Source organism: Calonectris borealis, chromosome 3 (genome assembly GCF_964195595.1).
Source record: "Calonectris borealis chromosome 3, bCalBor7.hap1.2, whole genome shotgun sequence".
In the NCBI taxonomy this organism is placed as follows: domain Eukaryota; kingdom Metazoa; phylum Chordata; class Aves; order Procellariiformes; family Procellariidae; genus Calonectris; species Calonectris borealis.
Window position 1 is genome coordinate 75,491,345 of NC_134314.1, and position 25,143 is coordinate 75,516,487.

The 25,143-nt window shown below is 37.6% G+C and overlaps 1 protein-coding gene across 8 annotated transcripts in view; it reads right to left on the reverse strand.

The window, feature by feature from the left end:
• Positions 1-25,143, reverse strand: part of UTRN (utrophin) — a 275,914-nt gene that overhangs the window by 80,529 nt on the left and 170,242 nt on the right. For all 8 annotated transcript variants that reach the window (XM_075146239.1, XM_075146238.1, XM_075146237.1 and 5 more), the window contains 4 exons: positions 15,107-15,236; positions 5,448-5,716; positions 2,947-3,093; positions 1,436-1,514 (listed from right to left, as the gene is read on the reverse strand). In XM_075146239.1, coding sequence (XP_075002340.1) covers positions 1,436-1,514; positions 2,947-3,093; positions 5,448-5,716; positions 15,107-15,236 — 625 coding nt within the window. The remainder of the gene's footprint in view (positions 1-1,435; positions 1,515-2,946; positions 3,094-5,447; positions 5,717-15,106; positions 15,237-25,143) is intronic.

Consider the following 25,143-nt stretch of genomic DNA (forward strand, 5'->3'; position numbering starts at 1 on the left):
TTCCCCCCCCCCCCATCAGTCACCTGAACATTTGCATTGGTCCAGGTGAGGAGAGATGAACAACCTTAACAGTGACACAGAAGTGAAGTCAGGAACTTCTCAAACCAGCTAGAGCAGGGGAAACTGCATCTTCTCTACATTGCTTCCTAGTCCGTTTTAATTACACAGGCTAGACTGACTACTCTCCCAAACAGTTAATCTGGCGTTTTTCAACAGTGCCAAAGATACCACTCTATCTATATTCTTTTTAGCAAATTATTACACAGGTGTACTGTCCACGTCAAGGTTACAATTTCAGATGGGAAGGGCTAGAAAACCACTCTGGCAACATTATGCAATACTTCTAACAGAGTTTAAAAAAAAACAAAACAAAACAAAAATCACATACTTTTAAAGTTGTTTGTTTGTTCTGTCAATTTAAAAAAAGGACAAAGTGGTTCCAAGAATCGTTATTTTGCATAACAGCTGTAATATTTTAAATACACTGCATCTTGTTTACCACGATGTTTACTGAAAAACTAGTTGCCGATTTAAAATAAGAACATGGTTGTCACATAACTTAAGAAGAAATCAAGATTTATTTATTGTTTTAAATTATATTAGCTGTTTAGCTATACAGTGACATACAGTGCTTGAGACTCTCTGGGACGGAGCCGCTCATTTTTGTGTTCACTTCTCAACTCCTGCAAAAATTTTATCTTTATTATTGAAACCCTCAGTTAAAAACCGGAGAGCTGATTGGGTTAACGCTTTGTGTCATGAGCTCTGATGACGGCAGATAGGCTAGAATGTCAGAAAATCAACATGGATCTTGATATCACAACCTATCTATCTGTAATGAGTAAGTCAAATGAGAATGAGGGAGCAAAAGCATCTGCTTTTGCCCTCTTAGTATATGGGAGATTGTAGGCTTACATCTCTCAAATTTTCACTAAATAGAAAAAGATGCAAGGATGGGTCTGAAGAGGAGGTGATGCAGGTTTGCTTTCCCCACCCCTTTATTTGAATTTCCAGGAACGTATGACATGAAGCCTTTAATAAAAAAAAATCCAGGCAGCTCTTCCTTTGTGTCATCCCAGCAAGTGTGGGAGCAAAAAGAAACTGAGGAAGAGGTAGCAGGGGATGAGAAGATGTGGTTAGAACACATAAATATTCTGGAACAGCCATAGGTCAGACCTTGCAGCAAACAGAGGAGAAAGAATAAAGCAATCAGGGGCACAACCAATAACTCAGCAAGGTATTACAGTGATCCCTGAGGGAAGCATGCCAGCGGAGTTATGAAGATGACACACCCCTACAAAAACAGGGAGGTAGATAACAACATGGAAGAGGAACTTCCTGTTCCTCAAACCATAGGGAAACCTGGAGTGAAGAGCAGTCAGTGTTCGAGAAAGCCGTCATATTTCACATGCATCTGTTAATTTGAAGAACTTACTGGAAAGAAAGTGCTGTGATGCAGGCCCAAAATCTCGGTGTGCCTCCTGTAACTGTTTAAGGCGATCCTCTACAGACACCTACACATAAACACACGTACACAAAATTTATGTTGCATTTACTTTGTAACACCAGGGCCATGAAAATAAAACCACTTGTTTACATTCATTTTTAGTTAAATAAATTTAAGTTGTCTGTTTGTCATCTGTTTGCGCTTATTTGACATCCAGCTATTCAAGGCTACGTTTTTTCTTTCATTTGCTTGATGAAAGTCATGCTCATACCTTGCAGTGTTCTCGTACGAGTACTGCAGATCAATAACGAACAACAGTAGTTTCATGATGACTATAGCCGACTGCTGAAGTTTCTGACCTCCTCCCAACCCTTCCGTTGTCCAAACCTCCATAGTCAGCAGGTCTCAGTTTGACTGTATTGATCTCACAGATGTCTTTCCAGCACGGAACCATTTTGGAAGATACCACTTCACTGGCTGACATGACCCCCCAGTTTATTAATTGAAACCACTATCACACCCAGCAGCAGTTTGGCTCAATTTGAGAGGACACAAAAAAAACCCCAACCCCCCAAAACCCACTACCAAATTACATTAGGAAAGGGAGGGACTGATATGACACATTAACAGTTTTGCCTCTCAGGAGCAACTGATTCGAAACTACTAGCCCAGAAGCTGATGCCCAGGTTTTGAAAATTCAGTCCCACTACCCTCAGCTAGAGGGGTTACAGATCCTCCATCCTTCCCCCAATTCTTTCAGACATTTAATATCACCCTTAGAAACCAGGTAAAGAAATAAATAGCAGCTGACTCACAATAAGTATTTCCTACCAAAAAAAAAGAGTGAGAAAGTGCAAAAATTGATAAACGAACTTTAACTGATGTAAGAAACTTCATTAAACCATTCACTGTGAAACTGTGCATGAATTTGAACTGTAATCAGGCACACTGATTTACCTTTCTCAGACCATTTAAATACAATAATCATAACTAAGCAATATGAATCTCTCTCACGGCATACCCTTTTCTGTTGTATAATGCTGAATGTGCTATTGCTCACATCTTGTTATAGCTCTGCTAATACTTAAGTCACTTGAAGTGAAATTCCCTGCAGAAACTGAACATTCAAAACCAAAATAAAACAGCTTTCACAGGAGCTGGAAACACAACAGAAATATGTACACCAGTTTTCAGTAAAAATGATTCATGCACTAAAAATACTGCTGTAAGACATACAAAAAAGCATGCAGCAATAGTTCCCACTAGTCTCCAGAGATTAATGCAGTCTCCTGAGTGAGTAAACTGCTGAGACAGCTTTAAAGGAGAAGCTTTTGGTCAAGCCACAGAAGGAAAGATAGCTCCATTTGTTGCTTTGGTACCACTAAAGTAACACCTTAAAGACAGAAATAATGAACAAATGGTAATAATACATCTTTTAAGAGAACAGAAGAGTGAGAAGCATCCTTCCCCCCCACCACTGTACACATTCAGAAGAATACCTGTAAAAGTTTCCACCGCATATTAAGATCATCCAGTTGACGAGACATCTTTAATGATGGATAAAGGTCAAGTGGAGACAGCTGACTGGACAAATCATTCACTGTTTTAACTTTCAAGTTGATGGGAGCAATTTCTTCTCTAAAAGCCTAGAAGAGTAAGAAGCATACATTTATGCTTAACGGACATCTGAGCAGCACAAATGCCACCGTAAACTCAACATGGTGCTGACTTGCCCAGCATGGCAGCTTATCCTAAACAACTGTACGCAACTCTAAGTTCTCCAGCAAAGGAAGTTCACTCAATTCAATATTCTTATTAACTCCTTCATATCCATCTTTAGAGAAAAACAGTAGGCAATTTACCCAAATGCCCATATCCAAATTGCGCCCCTAAAAGAATTTAAAGAAGGTTTTTAGTGGTGCCATATGGCTTTTGAGCTTTTCTTTCCAAAAAGAAATATGCAATGCTCTATCAGGAGCTTTAACAGTATACAGCCTGTCAAGTGCTCTTAAGAAAAAAATGTGTTCAGTAACTACAGTTTTCCAGTGTTCAGCAGCTGACAAAAATTCAATTTAAAAACTATTCCTGAATTAGCAAAGCATGAAGGAATGTATCTTCTAAGGAAAAGGAGTACAATGTTTTACCTGATTAGAACTGTAGAGTAAAACTATTGCAATGATTAAAAATGGAAATCAAACGGAACTAAATACAGTATTAAGACAAAATTAATGCAAGTTTTAGTTACAGTTGAAAAGATGCATCGAATGTCTTTCTTGCTGTGAGCAGTTAATTATTCAATCCTATAAACAGCTTGATTAAACATCATGAAACAAGCCAAAAACAACTGGAAAAAAGATTTTCTTTGGACAATTCAATTATTTACATCCCTTCAAAATCTCTCTCATCAGGCCCAGGAACAGAAGGCACCTACTGGCAAGAAAGAAGCGTTTGGCTTCTGGACAGGCAGCAGGCCCCTATTACTTCAGCAGATGTTTCAGTTTTTCCACAGCCATGAAAATCTAAAAGACTGCTTTATGCTTCTTTACAGAAAAAGCCATCAAGATATCACAAATCACTTCTTAACATGAGAACAAAGAGCTATTCAGCATCAGCATCTTAGTGCTTGCTTTAGTACCTATATTAAAATGTAAGAGGAGAGGAGGAGATGCATTACTTCTCAAATCAACAGCAGTCTGGATATAAATCAGCTTTGATTGCCTTTGTTTTAAAGATTTTGGTTCCATTAAACCTGAAAGTAACAACAAAATTTGGAGAATGAGGATGTTTACATTGATATATGTGAAATAATGCAGTCCTGTGTTAATTTCATGAGTCCACAGGCTGTGTATACATAGAGAGTATTTGCAGAAAACTGGTTGCAGCCCGTGGCCCTTCATTCTTCTAACACCAGCGTCCCATGCTGAAAACATGGATGGTCAGGTACATCACCCCAGGGTCCTCTAATGTTCTGCCATATTCATTCTTCAGTTTAAAAACCAGAAAGTTGTGTTTGTGAAAGAGAAGCTTGGTGATAACTGCTATATTTGCCAGAAACAGCAACTTCCTCTACCTACATGGGTATACCCACATGTTCTCCTGGAATCCCTGATATTCAGGCACTCCCCCAAGCACTGTGCTGTTTCTAGTCAGCTTTCCTGGACAATGTTAGTTATCAGAAAGTATTCCTTCTTTGGGGAGCTCTGCATTACTGGGTCCCTACCCAACCCATGCAGCTAAGCAGGGGACAACTACTATCCATCATGAGCAGCCATGCCTTGGGGTGCTGAGCCTTGCATGGGTGGCCTGGAACCCTGGCTGCAAGAACCGGTATGCCCATGAGAATGTTATACAGTAGTAAGTGTTCTTCACTTTGAAATAATTCTGAAGAGAAGCCAGGCTAAAATAAAAGCAAATGCAAATTTTCACTCATACAAGCTAAAATGGACAATAAACCTATGAAGTTTGTGAAAGTTAAGGAACAGAAATTAAAACTATGTATATACTTCTGTATGACTGAAAGAGCTCTAAATGTTTTTCTAAGAAGAAAGCTATACATGATGGACAAACAGATCTGACAGCTCACCACTACAAAAAAGAAGGGAGCCTACTGTCAACTGTCGGGATGATAACTGACTCAGCTCACTCATACTCCAGTGCCTAGGCAAAGCTCCAAACACACCTGTGGCCTGACTATGGATTAGACAGTATTTCTAGGAGGAAAATATTTAAATCCTAGAACACAATTTTTTTTCATTTAATGAATGTTATATTCCGTACACATCTGTAGTGTGCTGATCACATGTGCTTATGCAATCACAGCTGACACAGCGAATGTGGTACAGCACTGGACTTTCTTTGAGACCTCAGATCTAGTATTTAAAGAGCACTTTAAACTGTACATGAGAATTTAAGTATACATATCTAACGTGACTAGGGGTAGAAGAATGGAGGGGTCTGACTCTCACACAGGCTAAATACTTCCCAGGAGTTCCACACTTACTGTAGTTTTCTCAATGTGATCTGGTAATGAATCTATGAGCAAGTCTCCCACAGGTTTCCAGCCATTCCTCACGTTTTCAGCCTCCTTCAAGTCAGCATCGAGGTCATCCATGGCACACTGCAAGTCTTTCAGTTTTTCTAATGCTTTGTCCACTTGCTTCTGCCAGATACTGGCACTGGCATTTAGATTCTCCCATTTCTCTTTTACCTCTGATGACTGCTTACGCATAGCTTTGGCAATCCTCATGGCTTTCTCCTCAGGGGTCAACTCTGCAGAGGGAAAGAAAAGTTACACTGTTTATTTTTATTCTTGTTCATGTCTAGTTAAACAGACAGAGCTCGAGGTACACGCTCAAGACAGTCAGTAAGTCCAGAGTCAACTGATAATTTATTTCAGTGGGTACAAGACAGAAGAAAGTCCACCTTGCCGTAAGTGAAATAAACCTTAATCACTCCTGACGACAAAATAAAGCTTGATCAGAAGACAGGAAACTATTCCTGACTTCCGTGTATTATGATATCTGCAAAGCAAAGGCAGCTTACTGCTGATTTGTTATTTTTGGAGGCTCAGGGGGAGGAAATAAAAGATCATTCTTCCCTACTGGAAACTGCAATAGGGAACCTAGGGACCATTTCACGTAGCAAGAACAAGAACAGTGCTTTGTTCCTGGATCACTTACCACCACCTTTCACCCTACCCCCAGGATGCCTCCTCTTTTCCATTCGCTAGTAAAAACCAAGGTGTACTGAGTAGGGTGAGCTGTTCTGCAGCTATACATCCATTTTTCTGTGTTAACACCAAAGCTGTTTTAAATAGGTTTTGCAAATCTAAAAATGTTCAATGAACCTGTTGACTGAAGAAGAGTCAAGCTTATGGTGAACTATTTCTCACAAATTTCAGGCTTACGTGTCTAAATTCCATGCAACCCAGCAACCATGGAAATCCCATTCATGTTAGCAAAGACCAGCTGCCACTGAATAAGCAAAGCCAAAGTGGGCACACACACAACCTCAGGACGTAGTTCACAGGAGACGACACTGATTATTTCAGTAAATTGCTTATATTTAAGTCCGCAGTCCCTGGTAAGTCTGCAAGACATCAGACAGAACTCCAAACCATAGACATGCCTCAGCCCTCTTTGACAACAAGAACTGAGTCAGCTGGTGACTTATCTCTTCTCCACAACAGATGATTTCTGCAAACCAGTCAGGTGGCCCATCAATAAAAGAACATGCTGCCTTTCCTGGGTCTTCAATTTGAGACTGAGCAAGACCCAGACAGTCAGAAAGCTAAAAAGAAAACCCTAAGACATCCCCAGCAGGTCCTGCTGCTCAGAGGAGCTGAAAAAAGTCACAGGTATCTTCCTTCACTAGGGAAGAGTTGCTTCAGTAATGACAAACAAACAAAGCCAGTCTCAGAGGATTCGCCTTCTACATAACAACCTTGAGGTTTCTGCAGGCAGAGAAGCAAGCAGAGGAAACTTGATACAATACAGAAACCAGAGAACGAAAGAATGGGAAGAGACATGGCATACATTGAAGTTAAGCCAACTGGCCTCCTATTCACTCCTATGTAAAACCCTTGGAAAAGGTTTATCACAGTATTCTTGTGATTAAAATTCAAGTGTTGTCTATGAATAAATTACACACAACCATGCAAAGATGAAAGCACCATTTTTGTCACAAGTCAAATGAGACATACAATCTTCCATCTAGTGATATACCATCTTTAAAATCATTATAACTTGCAACGCTTGGAGTTGCTAACTTGGGGGAGGAGGGCGAGAGGGGAACATACAAAAAATGGGGGGGAAGAAGCTTTGTGCTTTTTGAAGGCTAGATGAATGTCAAAGTAAATGCACTGTTACAGTTGTAAAAGTTCTCTCACTATGCCTCTAGTGATGTAACTATTGTTCCATAGCACCCAATACAGGAAAGCACACTGCAAGTAATTAATACAAAATAAATCATTAGAATACATTCAATTTGTTGCTGAGAAAGGCAGGCACATTTTTCCCAGATGTAAAAGTAACAGAGAGTTGTTTGGATCAAAAACAGAGTTTCTGCCCACCAATTCCACATATTTGTTTATTATTTTTTGAAGTTTTTTCAAATCTTGTTAGCACATAGTAGTCTTGATACATGCTAGACTACAAATACCAGACCAGCATATATGGGCGAGAGGAGGTTGCCAAATGACCAAGTGTTGCCCAAAAGCACAAGTCAACTTGCTAAGAAGTGGTTACACAGGAGAAAAAAGTACTACCAACGGTAACCAAAGGAGAATGGGAGGCAAGGACAATCAACAAAAGCCAACATCACCAAAGGAAGGGAGACAAGTACCTAGGCTGTAGGTTGCAGAGCATGTTTTGCCTTCTAGAATTAGAAAAGCTCTTTTAAAAAACAGAGAGCCATTTGAAGAAAGAGTGGAGCTGAGAGGGACAAAAGAAATTTTGAGCTTACCAATACATTTCAGTGACTTGCTGGGTGTCATACACTATCACACAAGAGCATTCTTCACGTGCACTCTGCGTGCAAAGGCAGAGGCTAGCCAGGCTTAGGGATACTGCAGTGGCAAGCGGGTATTTGAGAAGAGGAATTTGGGGAGGAACAGTTGTGACAAAAACCTGTAATGCTTAACTAAATGCGAAGGGATATAAATCATGTATGTAGCTCTGGGGTATAAAGACATGGCAGTAACCCACAATTTGCAATACTGACAGACCAGAGTACAGATGAAGACCAAAGACAGGCTGTGATAAATTGTACCTTGTCTCTGGAATTCCAGCAATACACAGTAGAATAAACTAAATCATAGGACAACACAGTTCTGGGATGGTCTTTACCCAAAGCTTTGCAACAGATTTTAGAAAAAAGAAAAGAAATAAAGCTTAAGTTCTAAGCAAAAAACCCTTTCAGATAAAAACTGTTGTTTTAAAGGAAAAACAGGTACAAATTGCTTATGTAAAGATATCAAAGAAGTTGTTACTGAATGTAATTTTGGAATTATTCACCATTAAGAATAATAATATACTATTGATGAATGAATGAGAATCCACTACAGTCCAGTGACAAAGGAACCGTGAACAATCTAGAAGCCAAGCTAAATTGCAGCATGCAGGAAAGTTGCACCTAGTGGCAGAGTTCAGTATCATAGGATACCTCATAGGTTGCGGTATCCTATGATATCCTATGTGACAACTATAGGTTGAGGACAGCCAGGCCTCAGAAGAAAAACCTGCAGGACTTCAAATGAAGATTAAGGGATCATCCAGAGCTGGAAAACTTTACACAAGGAAAAAGAATACTGAGCTTTGTTGAAAGGGGACAGAAAATTGCAGACCCAGTGGAAGAAGCCTCCTTTGTTGGCATCCTGAACATGTGAATATAGGGGACATTATACGCAGAAACGGGACTAAGTAGAAGTTACATATATGCAAAGCTGCAATATGTCATTTTTATCCAACATCATGTGCTTGCATCATCCTTTACCTGTTATCAGAGCCAAAACCCACCAATTCTGCATAAAAGAGTAGAAAGTTGGAAGGGCTTAAGAGTTCTAAACTAGATTATTAGCAGGTCATTTAAAATGAACATGCTGAAAGCTTTAGCAAGAGCTGAAAATCTTGCAGAACTTTTTGGTTGTCCATAAAGGTACTGACACAACAGATTCAATGACTGCCTCTCGCTCCAGTAGAAGCGGTAAGAAAAAAAGTGGCTGGAGCAATAAATGGGAATAGAAGAGGGGAACAACAGCCTGACTTTATTTGTCTGGCCAGCTGAAACAAGGCAGCTTTACTCATGATAGACTGGTCACATATTTTGGGAGGGAAAAAAATTCCAGATTGACTGGGGTGATACAAGTATCCCAACAGAACTGAAAACTGAAACATCTTTTAAGACTGTTTATCAAATCAGTGTCATTGTGCAAGGGTATCTGTCGCATATTTTATTTGAAGAGTATTAATTCATTGCAAGACTGCTTTATTTTACAAAAGCCTTGGAAGTGCTTGTAAACTTGCCCTAAAAAGACATTTACTAGGGAAATAAAGCAAACCACACATTTTTATGAGCTATAAAACCATTCAGTATCTGTTCATTTAAGAGAGAAACACATCTTGTATAACTTCATGTTTTCCACCGTGAAAACCCAACTTATTAATGAGCAACACAGTACTTTTTTTCAAACAGATAACACATTCTCCAAGATACTGGTTGCATAGTATAGAATTGTAAACCTCACAAAAATGTCTTAACAGTGAGAACTTTCTTCTGTGAGTTTGGAATTTTTTTCACCAGTCTGTCATTACACACACCGGCAGGCACAGTCCTTTTTGCTGTGAAAAAACGCTGTACAGGGGTTGTTGCTTTTTTGTCCCCACATTATATAAAGTCTTCTCAATTATCAGCTTCCCCCCCCCCCTTTTTATTTTTTTTATCGTGCTTATTACATTATCTCCACTTCAGCAGCTGCTCAGAAAGTAAGAAAAGCCTATATTCACTGGACCATCTGTTTACCAGAGAGGAAAGATATGAACTGACCTTGCAGTCAGGGAGAAAGAGCAGAAAAAAAGTCTGCTTCTGTAGTGGAAAAAACTTGATTTTAATAAGCACTTTTTGTCACAAACAAAGCAATGAAAGCACCAACAGCTTTTCCGTGTCTGTAGCAAAGACAGAGTGCCACAGAAGGAAAACTTTCAAGCCTGAACTTTACAGCATATAGCTTCCTTACGTGCTTACATATATGGAGAATACCGACCCAGGAAAAGTTATCAGTGAAGAAAATTCTTCTTGCTTAAGAATTTATTTTAGATCTCTTAAACTATTCCTGGCTCTAGCAGTTTTGATTCTAAGCAACTTTGCTTAATCCTCATTATGTGGACTTGAACTAGTGATCTCTTTCTATCTTGCCATAATTACATTAATTTCCTTTCACTTTTGCTATATTCTTAATAAAATATACTAGAACTGGAGCTGACTTCATGCCCCCTCCCACTCCCATTATGTCAAACGTTGTCTCTTCCTTGGTTCAATCAATCTTTGAAGCAAAAAACAATGGGTGACACAGCACTGTAATCATTGTGAACACTTTCAGAGCATTTGAACAGACACAATGGCACATTGTTAAACTCCTAAGCAGAACCACCAAAAGCAGTGCTATCGTTGCATGATGAAGTCTTTAGCATCGCTCCAGTGAAAGCATTCTCTGGGTTTCTAACAATCTGGACAGAAAACTTAGTTCTGATGGGATGGGAATAGGAAGTTTAAAGAATAAGCAGCAACTACTTAATGTGGAAACGTAGCAATTAGTCAGACTCCAAGCACCCAACCACGCAAGCATAACCCAGTATGTCACCTTTTTCTCCTATTCAAACATCTATTGCATATGTAGTTAAAACAAAGAAAAAGCACAGTCATTTTCATCTTAGCCCATTTAGGTTTTCTTCTATCAAAATCGAAAGTTTTTAAAACAAAGAAATGTAATTAAATAAAGAATGAATGAAGAAAGTCTCTGCAGGAAAAGACAAATTACCTTTCCTCTGCAGAAGACAGAATTGCGAAAGCAGAGAAAATGAAAGCTGTTAACCTCATGTACGATGAGTACTTCTGGAAAGGGCCCAGAGTATGGGCTCCAGATAAAGACAAATGGGAACAATGCTAGCAAATATACATATCCTTTAATAATGGTTGTTAGTATTTCCCAGTAGGTGCTGGTGGGGAAGACACAGAAGGACAAACAAAGAGAAAATAGCTTCTAGTTAAAAGAGATAATTAAGTTGTCCCATAGCATCTATCTCCAGAAAACTAAAGAAGATTACAGCAATCCTGAGAACCATGCATTTATCCAGCATAACCAGTGTAATTTGTCAATATAATCAAAACACATATAATACTTTTCAATAAAAACAAATTACAAAAATTTTGTAATAAATGGTGTAATCCAAAGTAAGTTCACAATACTTTTGCACAGTGGAAGCCCAAAGTTTGTGTTGCTCCAGGAACGTAAACCAGGTATGAATTCAGTTTTAGTCTGCTCCTGCCACAAACCCAGAAAAATCCAAATATAACAGTTCTGTTACAGCATCACCAAGCTACTATGTCTTCTTCCAATTCCTGTTGAAGGGAGAATACTAATGGAGAGAAGGCTATCACCGCTGTATCCCAGTTACTCTAGGTAAGCAAGGAATTAATCCTTCCAAAGCACTGCGACTGCAGATTGTAACAGGACTTTTACTTCTTTCAAAGATTTTTTTCTGGCACAGCACATATGGCAGGTAGCTCCTCAGCAAGGCTGGAGGAGACAGATATACATCCCCTAACAGCATTTCAAAACAAAACAGGGGCATCTTTTATTCCAAAACAATACAAAACCAGAAAATAAAGACAAGTCAGGCAGCACAAAAGATAGAGCTCCCTGACTTGATGGCGTCCTATAACAGCAACACAGGACTTTAAAGCATCCATGTTCCGAACCTTTTTGAACCTTCTAGGCAAGTTTCCTCTGCCTGTTTTCTCCTCTATACACTTTTTGTTTAATATTCTACAATTTCCAATTTGCTTTCTTGAGGCTCATTTACAATGTTTTTGAGCTATGTTTGCTCTAGAGTGTAAGAAAGGAATCTTCTTTTAAACAAGGTCCTAACCTTTGACATCCATCAGTCATCCACGTTTCCAGTAGTGTAACATAACAGAATTCTCTTGCAGATAAAGCTTTACTGGTTTCTGGAGTCTTTAAAACAAGGCAACAGTTAAACTTTAAGAGCATAGCTTCCACCTGGGAAGTGTCCTGTGTTTCAGCTAAAATCAGGCCATAACATAGCATACAGGTCAAGAATGAATATAACTCCGCTTATATCCTGAGGTCCTCATGGCTAAAAAAAACAATAATAAAACTAACCACTATGACCTCTGGCCAGCCTGTTTCCAATACTCAGCTGTTAAAAAATTCAGGCTTAAAACTCCTCTAAGTTTGCACTCCACACCACTCAGCAAATGGAAGCAACTTCCTTGAACTTTACTAATATGACTCTAAGCAGGTAACCACGTAGACTCTACAGGAAGAAATTCAAGGCTCTTCCCAGGTGGACTGAACTTGTAGGGTGACTAAGAGATCTATTTGAAAAGGAGAGAGATACTTAGTTTGAGATTCTTTCATGGGTAACTGCACATTTCTCTAATCTTAAGAAGAAACTCTCAGAAGTCACAAGTGAATGAGCTCCAACTAAAACAGAGACAGCAATGTTCAAAATAGTGTAAGTAGTTTCTAGGCATGATTCCACTGACCTCCAATGGGCTATACCCTCTTCATTCTCCTAAGCACTTCTTCTAATTTTCACACTCAAGACTTCATACTCAGCCCAGCTGCATAGCAGAGAACAAAAAACTATTCCAGTGGTGTGTGATAGCTAGTGGACAGGCACAAGTGGTTAGGAATAGAAAAGCTGCCTGCTATATACATTAGAAAACAGTAAGTTGCCTATTTCCAATGAGATGTTCCTTGCTAAGAGGAAAAATTATGGCAGAGAATTTATCTGAATGTGTTCAGTGGTAGGAAGGAAGGAAGTTCGACTTTTATTTATGTCTGAAACAGGTGAATATGTTGTGTGTCTACAAGTTTAAATAAAGTATATGCATGTAATTCACTGATACCTATTAATATATTTCTCTTATAACACAGATGTGATTTATGAGGTTTTCTACACTTTCAATTAAGAGGAGATAACAGATAGTAAATACTTAATTGTAAATTATGTGTTTATCACAACAACCTTTGCTACCAAATAACAGCTATCAAAGCTAGGAAAATCTGATTGCTGTAAGAAAACTAGAAGCTACTGAAGTACTTCGACAATACTGTAGCCTCCTGGAAACACCCACTACTGCAGTGAGAATCAGTGTAGCGGCCTGTGGTAGTCTGCTAGGATGTTATTTTATGTTATCTTCTTAAAAAATTATCTCCATTCCCTCACTGCATCAGTGGAATTTTAAGGACAGAATTTCAGCAAAGCCGTATCATCGGTTCATAGAACCCTGGGGAGAGAAAATATTATTTCTGCTTTCCTTTGTGTTTCCCATGGCCTGTAACCTTACTAACAGTACAGAGATCTAAGAAGCCAACTGTAACTGTGCCATAGAGAATTATAATTAACATTTTTAGATCTAAGTTTTCTCCTATACCATGGACAAGTGACAACAAAGCTAAAAATGTGAGCATTTCCAATTTCCTTATCCTGTCCATCTATAAAATTCAGCAGCTGGCTTGCTGGTTTATCAATCAGCTCCACTCAGATGCTGAAGCAGTTCAAAAGGCAAGAAGAACGTGAAGCTTGCTTTTTTGTGATGGGGCCTCCCAACGGAAACATGGCAAAATGAAATCAGAAGAAAAAACAGATAGGAGATAAAATTAACCGAGAAGGAAGTTTCTTGGAACCTGAAGAACTGTGTTTGAATGTGCCAGTTACTACATGGTACCATAGAAGGCCAACACGGGAAACATAATGCCAACACGGGAAAGAAGAAACCAAGGCTTGCTCATAACCTGATTTTACATTCTTGTGATATATTTGAAATTAATAAGAACATTATAGACAATAGCGGATTATCATAAGGCATCCTATAACAAATATTCTCTTTAGATGTAACAATGAACGTATGTATGCACAGGTCCTTAGAACAGGTCTCGGTCAGTCAAGTTCAAAACTCATTATCAGTTTTCTCCTAAATCTCTCTCATTCCTTGTCCTTGCAACAATGCCCTCCCTGGCATGAAAAGATGTAGGGGCGGGGGGAAAGAAGTGGATGGAGAGGGAGAGGTTGAAGAAAATAGAAAGCAATTTTACAACCTCTATCCTTTTTGGGTTAGCTAACCCGCCCCCCTAAACACCCCTGCCATTACACAAGGTAAGAACTAACCTCAAGAAACAGTGATTTTCCAATTAATGAGATTATGATTAGGAAAAAAAAAGGTTTTGCTATTTATATTATAGAAGCAGCCAAAACCATGTTCAAATTATGACTGTACAGTGCTGCATACTGCTCATCAATATTTTTTTAAAGACAGACTGTCAGCTTACAATCCAAAGCCACACTCCTTCCCCTTTAGCAACATGAAGTGTACTTCACTGAAGTTAATGAGTTAACTTTAACCTACTGCAGAGAATACCAGTGATCGAGAAGCTGACAGAGAATAAAAAAATAAACATTTTAAAAGCAAACATAAGCCTGCATGCACAACCTTCACTGAAAATGGTTAATCAGAAGAGAAATCGTGTGTGTCTGGATGTCTTCAAATCCAGAGGTGCAGCTTTCTGGAGATCGATGGCATTACTTGTCAGAAAAAAATTTACTAGACTCAGTCCTGGGTGAAATTTAACAGCTTGTGATATATAAGACATCAGAGCAGATGATTCAAAGATGTCTTTTGGGCTGAAAGTCTATTAATCTACAGAAAGTGCAACACCGCTCTGTGCGGGGTGCAGGTGCCCACTGCCGGCAGCGGGGGCTGCACGGGGGCCTCTGTGAGGAGAAATGAAAGCAATCAGGATGTGGTTTGGAAAATTCTGAAGTCTAATCAAGTAATTGGGATATAAAATATGTACTAGAGACATGTAAGTCCTTTTTCTTTCCTTTTAACCATTCCTGGAAGAGAGTATTTTCTGACCTGTTTTTGAATGCAGGCTCCTTCTTGGTTCCTCAGGCCCCTCAATTGGTTGGTCAGCAAGGAAAACTCGTGCCTGGTCCACAGCATTGAGAACGGTTTGCTCTTTATCCTTCAGTTCATGCCTCAGTGCCTTTTGGGAAGGGAAGGAAGAATGCCATTTGTAACTTGATCTTGTGAACAGCAGGTACTATATCATTTTCTCTGTTTTCACCTCTCTGACCAGACCTGTCTGGTTAGTGAGGAATAGCCAACATGTCATTCAGACGGCAAGATAAAATGTAAATTTTACAAAACAGAAAAGGCAAGAAATTAATTAAGGCTAGAAGGGTAATTTTTATAGAATTGACTTGAAGAATTGAACACAAGAAAGATGGTGATGGTAGGTTTTGAAAACATTCACCTAACAAAAACTGAAACTACTACATTCAACTTCTGAAAAAAAAGTAAAATTAAAGGGTTTATTGCTATTAATGGGATTGCTAATATATAGTAGATTACTACAACAGACTATTTTTTTCTTTTTTCATAGCTAGAATAACTAAAAATTGCATCTACTGAAATTTCAGACGATAATTTCACAACTGCTAAAAAGAATTGCAAAAGTACTTTACATTCCTTAGAAAATGCTACCTCTTATTTGTGTCTATTTATTAATATTTTTAAAACTTAGAAGATATGTAACCAGAACTTTTCTGATGAGAATACATTCTGAAAAAACATCCTTCAAATTAGCCAAAAATATTTTGAGCCTTATTATGCAGAAACAATTGAGCCTTATATACAGAAAAAAAAAAAAATCAACTTTTCTTTAAGATGTTTTCATGCTAATGGAAGTGAGTTTCACGATATTTTGTTCTCCAGCAATTATGATTTTTTTAAAGGGTTAAGTGTAACCATCCTTTTTTTAAAAAAGCATTCATAAGTAGTCAGCTGTAATGTTTCTTATAAAGCATTTTCTTCCATTCAATTTTTAAAGTATAAATCTGTCCACCTAGAAGGAAACTGCTTTGCTTATTTTATTTGTATTACTTTCTACCAATAGAAACACAAAAGAAGATACTTTAAACATTATTAAAGTGCTATGCTTAATTTTTGCAAGATATTTTTTAGCTCTAATTACAAAATCAAGGCTTATTTTGATGACACAATCTGCTCAGGCCCCATTCCAGCACAAGAAAAGCAGTTAGTTCACAACATTATATGACAAAACGAGTGCTTTCCACTACTGAAAATTGTGAAAAACAGTTACCATGAAAGTCTCACAAATGCTACCTTATCCTTCTCTTCAGTAAGTCTCTTGATGCCACAAACACAAAAACCTCTTGACTTCAGCTCAGCAGGAGGCAAGATGTTATTTTTCCCCCCCTTCTGCCCCACTTTATTCCTTTATCCTCCTCATCTTCCCAAATCCTTCCATTCCTTCTCACTCTACTTCTGCTCCAAATTAAATAAAAAAACCAAAACCCAACAAAAACTAATCACTGAAAATATGCTAACCTCCATTACATTCAGGAACTTGCATTATATAGTCCTACCTTCAGTAACCATTAACTATTGTCTTTATACAAAACACTCTTCAGAACAGTGGTACCTCTACATGTTTTTGTATAGCAACAATAACAATAAGAAGAATAAGCCCTGTTCTTTGTAGGATTCAGTATATACTATGTTTAACAAGAAACAAAAATTGTAATTTAAAAACCAAGCCCTACTTCGTAAAAAGAAAAAAAAATTATTACTGGAAAATTGTAAAAGCAACATTCCTGAAGAATCCAAGAATCCCTTCAAATTTTAATTTCAGATAGCACACATTAGAATAAGACTCTTCAAAATCATCCATATTTTACAAATCATGAAAACATTCTCTACGCAGGAATTTGTTTCAGGAAAGAAGGAAGAGAGGAAGCTGTTATCACTATTGTGCAATTAAGGCTCAAAAATTACCCATTTAAAAAGCTTTTGGTTAGTAGAGCCTGTGTGGATACATCATTAAAATACAACCTTAACTATTAACTTCAAAGATTTTGTCAGAAATTGAGGGGTGATTACTTTACTTCATGTGTCAAGTAGGAAGTCTTTCTAGAATCTTTCTAAAATTCTTTTTTTCCTCCATGCAATTTCCCAACTATTTCCAAAGCATACAAGAAAAAGGAGGCTATGACAGATTTTGAGGCTACGAAGAAATTTCAGCAGTTAGAAATATCTAGAGATCTCTCTCTTTTGCTGTCTCTCTCCTGTTTACCTTCACGTATTGTGTTCATCAATTTCTCCTGATCATCCTCAATAAATCTTCAGTCAAATTTGACCTAAGAGACCTTGGATTTAATTCTCTGCCCCCCTCCACCATCCCAGCCACTGAAGCTGTTCAAACTGAGGTTGACAACACAAAGATTTTAAGACTTTGGCTCATGAACTCTAAGTCATCCATGGCATTGCTTATTAATATATCTTGACAAAGAAATCTTCCAGCATGGAAGAAACCTTGCACATGAAATAATAATATTGAAATAATTTAGTAGTAAAGAAGAGTATCTTGAGCACACCACAGACTTCTTACATAATGGTTTACACATTTTTTCCTTATGCCACAGATGCAAAAATAATTTTTGGAACAGTCACTCAGACTTGCATAACTTTATTCCTTGTTTCTTAGCAATACTCGATAGATCTCCCTACCTGTCTCTTTCTGCCAGTAAACAAGAATAGCAATGAGAGTACAAGATGCAAGAATAACCACATATATCAATAATACCCTCTTGTCCTTCCAGTCAAACCTGCCTGCAACAGAACAAAAAGAAACCCACTTACAAATCTAATCTCGAGCTCAAATATCATTTGTCTTGAGTGGACTGAAGAAAGATTTCATTGGAAAAATCACATCCACAAGAACACTACAGAGTAAAAGTAAGTCATAAAAAGCCCAGCAAGGAACATAAAACCTGCAATACTGAATTTGATTCTTGTATTAAAGATTTGTATATATTAAGAAGTGCAATCATGTATTTTTGTGTTTTATTTAGTTTTGCAAAAGATATCTCCCCAATAGCTACTCAGAATGGATGCACCTCTTTCAGTAGAGAAGTATATTACTGTGTCACTTCATTCCCCGTTGTTTGTTGTTAACAACTAAAATAGTTAAGGCATTTGTACAGCTTTGAGTGTAGCACAGATTCTGATAGAGGGAGAATTCTTTCCCTGGAGCTACCTATACTCTTCTGGGGGAAAATTAGGAGAAAATTAATACTAGAGTTTTGGTATAGATTAAATAAATAGTAAGTGAAGGTATGGCAAAAGACTTAAGAGATGCATCTCAAAACTTGTCACTGAAACTGTCCTCTAATAAGGCAAACACATGGATGCAAGTATTTTTTGAGCCCTGTTGGGTATGTAGATGTGAACGCAAAATGAAAATGTGAACGCTGAGCACACAGGTAGCACAATTATTTTCCCCACGATGCTCCTTTATATTTATAAAAGTACAATGATATTTTAAAGCTACGTTGGTTATACAAAAAGGGGATGTATGCAACTTTGGCAGCAATTCATACCACCATATTTCATACTACAATTCCAAATTGTACAATTACTGTATACTGTAGGTAATAGTTTAAAATGCAAGCTTCACTTCCCTCAGTAATCTGACAGGTCACAGACTACCAAATCCAACGTCTATGCTTCCAACAGTTTTATTGCATTTGCAAATTCATTCTTATTTCCTACATAAACCAGGACATGGATTTTTAAAGACTCCTGGAGAAACCAGCACTAATTTTAAACATTCTTGATTCTTATAGAAGAAGGGAAAAAAACCCTGTAAACCTAAAATCTGGTGTGCTGATGCAGTGTCAACACAAACAGTTTTCAGAGCTGACCTTAAATAATACTAGCCAAGAATAATTTTAAAAATCCTCCTGTACGACCTGAAAGAATTCTTTCACTGGTAGATGGACAGGGGCTCACAAAACTACACTTTTGAAATGTTTTATGCGGCATCACACAAAACAACAACTATGGACAGCATCACAGCATTCATTCTGCAGGTATGAGGGACATCCTTCAAGTTACTTGACTATAGCAGAGTAATCCAGGACCCCACTAACACAATCCTCCCCTCTCAGGGAAGAGAACAAAGAAGTGGTAGCTCCCTAATCTACAACCATTAGCCAATGATTTACTCTCCATTTTGATTTGGTCCTCTTTCCCTAACTGTGAAACATATGTTTTTCCCACTATAACTTTGGAAATTATATACCATTTATTGTTATATCATGATAATCTAACCCATTTGCCCTCTCTTTGTTAAGAGATGCTTATTGTTTCTCACATAAAAACTATCTCTTCTTACAAGCTAGCATTTTTTAACTTACTGTCTGAATATATAGACAAGGAATTTGCCTAAACCAAGGCCTTCTAAAATTTCTGTTGGGAATACTTTGTAGCTGAAGCCTTTTCCACTCTTGAAAAATTAGAAAGCTAGAAAAGCTTTTGCTCTTCATGAATTTTTACACTGTTTAGTGTATCCTGTAAGCACCTATTTCCTTCAACTGCATCTTAAAATTATTTTTCGAGCATAGTAAGTGGGCTTCCAAAATTATGCACTGTTGATTTACAGCCTCTTTCTTCCTCTTTTGAATTGTGCAGGCTTGTATAGAATATTTCAAGGAGCAGATCGGCTTAACAGTTCCAACAGATGAAGGCAAAGGTAATTTAAAAGAAAACACATGGGATGTTTCTTAAAAACAGAACATATTTAAATCAGGTCTCATTATGCACTCTTTCAAGGAAGTAAAGACGCACATTACTGTAACTCATATCAGTTTATCACATTGTAGCTTTATGTGCCAATCAGCAGCTCCTGTAGTATTTAATTACTTAGTCATCTTTATTCTGCACCCGGTGCTTGAAAAACTCCTGTTACTTTTATACACCAAAATGAAATGGAAAAAATCATCCATGGCATATAATAGGATGGGGAGAATAAGTAGGACGATTGAGAAAACTTCAAGAATGGAAAGAGGAATTGTTTATAAAGATCACACAGAGATCAAGGTTGTGACCGAGTCTCTGCCAGCTGTCTGCATCATTAAAGAATCAACTAGAAAGAAAATAAGCGTAGCATGTTTAAAAGCTGCTCCTTTATGACAAACACTATTTAGTATAACACGTATACATAAAATTTCAAAAATAAGTAATTCGGTCTCTGGACGCATCTCTGTGAAAGTCAGTTTTATAATGTATCTACCTCGGCTGATATAGAATACATTCAAATAAAGAGCAATATTTAATCTGAGATGGTGCATCTCACCATGCATTTACCCTTCATACTTAATCTATGTGGCAAGAGAAATAATGAAGGAGAAAAATGGTGCCTAATATATGACCATTAATATCAGGAGATACATAGAGACACACGCAGCACATGGGACTTCAAAGTTGAGACCCAGTCCTACATGTTCTGATAATTGGTGACAAACAGTGACCAACACCAGAACAAGGAAAGGAAGGCAAAGAACAGAGTGGGGAAAAAAAAAAGAGGAAGCTGTTTATCTCTGTAATAAATATATATTGAGTATTTCAGAATCATTTTTTTTAAATAGAAGAATCTAAACAGAAGTTTAAGTTTTGGAGGTTTATCCCATGTCACTTGCAAAAGACTTCTCAAAAAGGACCGAAGACGAGTGGCGAAGGCTGCATTTTTATAAATTGTCTCTCAGTTTACCATTTACCACTTGCTGCCTCTATTGCTGCAGTGGCAATACAGATTCTCCAAATAGCGTGGTAACTCATAGGGTTCAACGGGAGAGTAGACCTGGAAGTCACATCCATAGCAAATTCCTTTTTTGCTTGCATGCACAGGGAAACTAAATTGACAGGAATATAAAAGCATAGATGAGGGCAAAAGAGAGCATTAGACTGCATACTGGTCATCTTTTACCAGAGGCCAATAAATGTTAGCTTACTTAAGACTCTCGCTTTGATTTATCAAAAAAGATGCTTCAGGCCAGAAATAGGGGTATTTCTTCACTAAGACTATTTGTCCCTTGATAATTTCCCTTCCCACTCTGGTCTATGGATGAGTGCAGGTGGTCATGGCTATTCACCGAAATATCACGCACTTCTGCATATGCATTAATAGCTATGCATTACATGAAAAAAGCATCTATAATTCTCAAAGTGCGTCACAGCAGTACAGCCAAAGAGACAGAAGATAGAAAGTATGCTTTATCATCTAGTGTTCAGACTTACAGACATCAAATATGAAGCTGTTACTAACATTTTAGAAACTAATAAACTGACAATCTCAAACTGCATCTATGTATTTATGTGGTGATGCCTTAATTAAGAAAGGGTAACTGACTTCCTTCTGAACTTGTTAAAGTAGTTCAAAACGGTAAGGCTATTTTCTTCTAACAGCATTTTAAGATCAGAAAAAGATGTTCTGAAGCCTGTTTGGAAAGTTTTCACTTACAATAACCTTTCAGAGACTTTGAAAGGACTCCTTTGTGCACTAGAAAAGAATCCAATACTACATCGTAATGGCAGAGGTAAGTTTAATTTTCATGCAGATTGCATCAAAAAAGACATTAAAAAGCTATTCAAGGCTACACTTTGTACAAGGCTACACTTTGTTTTAAAAATTAAAACAAAAATTGTTTTTCGCACAGTTAATGATTTGCTAAGAACGAACCTCTCTAGTCTTTTCTGAAGGAAGAACTGCTGCAAGTCCTGCATTCCCTAGAGATGCCACAGGATGTAAATCCAACTAGGGATGAAGGAACACACTGCTTAATTGAGCAACGGTTACAAAAAATGAGGCATAATGATGGTCATTAATATGTCTTCCAGCACCAATAATCTTATGTAACTGACTTTCGTATTTCCTAGCCCACTGAAATGAGACTTTGTTATTTGTGTTTCTAGATCAATGATAACCAGGCCTTGGTTGCCCTGAGAAGTTTGGAGTGCTCGACAGAGCGTAGTCTTAGGCACTGGAAAGTGTGGAATGCTTGCAGCTATTTTTTTTTTTAATCTGATTTGGAACTAACTATGCTGGAAAAAAAAACCCCCACACTGTGCATCCCTGAGCTGTTGCCAAAGATATTATCTTCAAAACAGTTTTTCTAAAAATATATGATTATTGTTCTTTCCACAAAAGTAAAGTCCCTGAAAAGACAGAGATCTCTGTGTGTTAACACAAATTCCCCACTGAATGAACTACTGAAATCCTCAGAATTATAGCCATTCTGGATTTCTCCAAAAAGGTTAGTGGAACCCTGTTGTGATGGGTTACACACTTAGCACATATCCAGTGAACTTGCTTTGTTGGTTCTTTTCCCCTCTTCAAGAAAGCCATTTTTTGAATATCCAACTCTTACTTTGCATTTCACTGTACCAAGAGAGGGAATCTCCTTTCTATGGCTAAGCTTTCTCTCTTACCAATTACAGTATTGACCAGGACTGTTAAAGGGACAGCAACCTGATTTTCTTTTGGTTTTCTGTGCTCTAGTTTTCTAATGGAAAAAAATAAATAAAAGTATCATATAAAGAAAATAGAACAAAACCTGCTAGAATACAATGCTTCTTTTGCTCATCCAGCCAGTTACTAAACTAACTGAGCATATTTGGGTCTAAAGCCATTGTAATATGACAGCTAAAAAAGGGCATGAGAATCATTAAATTTGATGGCCTGAATAAAGCTACGCAAAACAGGTAGATTAAAATAGGCTTGTTTTACATTGCTATGCACAGGAAAAAAAAGTAATGTTTTTAACAGTGCTTTTACAAAAAAAAAAAAAATCTGTTTAACATATCTAATCAGGATTTAAAATAAGAATTCATACAGGTTGCACCCCAGAGTCAGCAAGTCAGAGTGCGGAGTCTGACAGAGAGACAGATAGGGAAGCCCTTGAAGCTTTCCACTCTTCGGGTGATGGAAAAAAGTATTTACTTTTACACAAGAGCAGTAATCATCCTGCTAGCAGTGGAACCAATTTTCAAATGCCAAACTGCTTGTAAATACACATTCAGTTTTACATCAAAGGACTACAATGTGCTTTTGGTGAAAGAAAATTAATCCCACCAACCTTTACTATGAAAACATGACAACCATCCTGTATCAACAACCTTGAAAAGACTAGACTTTTTCTTCTTTTCTTTAAAACCTGCTCTGAAGAAAGTCATGACTAGGTTTTCAGGGCAGAAAGAGAAATGAACATGCAACTTCTGGTTTGGATTTTTCCTGGAGAAGAAGATTACACAGTTCATACTAAAAGGATTAACAGGCAAGTTGTGATGTTAACACACATGCTTATGTTTAACAATTACAGATGATCAAACCCTCAGTTTTCGATCAGATCCAAATCACAGCACTTCAAAAGTGAAATATGCTTGAACACTAGGCCAAGGTTCAAAACAAACTGGAGAAAAAAATGCCGTCTACATATCATCTATGCAGTCCACAGAAATATTTTCGGTTTTTTTTTGTAAGACACAAACACATGCACATACAGCTGTAAAATAGTTAACTGTGTCCCAATGAATTATAAAACAGTAATATGCTCAGTGAAACCACTTGAGTCCCACAGTTACAACTCTGCAAACATGCTTGAGGCCGGACAGGCAGCAAGTGCTCTGCATCACTGATGAACGTCAGGTAATGCAGTACTGATACGCGCCTCACTTCAGGAAAGGCAGACCTAAGCACCAACCCATAGATAAGGAAAACTGAACAGCAATTTGAAACTTCCCACTTTATTCTTGCCTTCATTACTGGTTTTAGAAACGCTACTGATGAAATATATTCCCATAAGAACCCAACAACTTAAAAATGAACAGTTTGACAAATAATGTGTTTTCAGTCATTCCTTTCAGGCATTTAGGTATTGCTTTGTCATTGACTAATATCAGCAGACTAGAAAGATGACAGGTTGTGATGTAGCAATCACTTCACAATTATTTTGTAATTCATATATTTTTATGGTTAGTTGAAAGGACAGAACCAGATCTAGAGCAAAATCAATTTACACCACCTCTCCTGTCTCAATCACTTGAGCAGGACATGGGAGTCTACTTTAATAAGGGCTTCTCCTTTACAAGTGACTAGATGGCAAAAGTGATTTAAAAATCTGACATGAGATACAAAGGCTTTAAAAAGCTCAACCTTCTAATAACTATTAGACTTTTAACATTAGTATATGATCTAGAAACTCTGGACTGCACTTAAAAAAACCCCTAAACAAGCCAAAGCCAACCAAAAGGAAGCAGTATATGCAGGAAACCCCAACAGTCTCCTCATTCCTCCATCTTCAAAGCAGCCTCTTCTTTTTAAGAAGATTTCTTGGTTTCCATTGCTACCACAAATGGTTTTTTATTATAAAAATACAAGAGTACCAACCTTTTACTATCTGTGAACTGCACTGAATATTTTTTTAATTAAAATGTTGTTTTGAAGAAAATGAAGTTTCACCAACCATGATGCTTTAGATATGTATACCAAAAGAAATAATGAGAAACCTTCTGCCGTTTTATGTGAAATATGTGAAAAACATTCCTATTGGTACAAAGGATTTCTTTAATGTTGAATACTGGCAGCATATACAAACTGAAGGCATCTTCCTATATAGAAGAAAACAAAAGTGATTTGATGGTATCTGTGGAATTAGCATGAAAATTAATAGTAATTTTTAAGACAATTCTCCATTCTCTAAGTATATGGAATTAGAATAAACGCCACTATCTATGCAACTCTGGGAAAAAACACATCATGGATTTTCATGAAGAACCCAGCTTCAAATTCTTGAAGACAGAGTCTCTGAGGATTCTGTAATCCAACAGAAATATCATGGGCATTCATGTACATCTCTGATCGACAAAAGGTGGGAAGAGAAGTAACCCTCTCTACTTGCTCCGTTTTCTTTTGCCTATCCCCCGAATCTCTGCCACTGGCTCCTGTCACTGGCTCCTGTCAGAAACAGAAAAACAGCTTATATGAAACTTAGGGACAAACCAGAACCTTTATTCTAACATGTACAGTAACT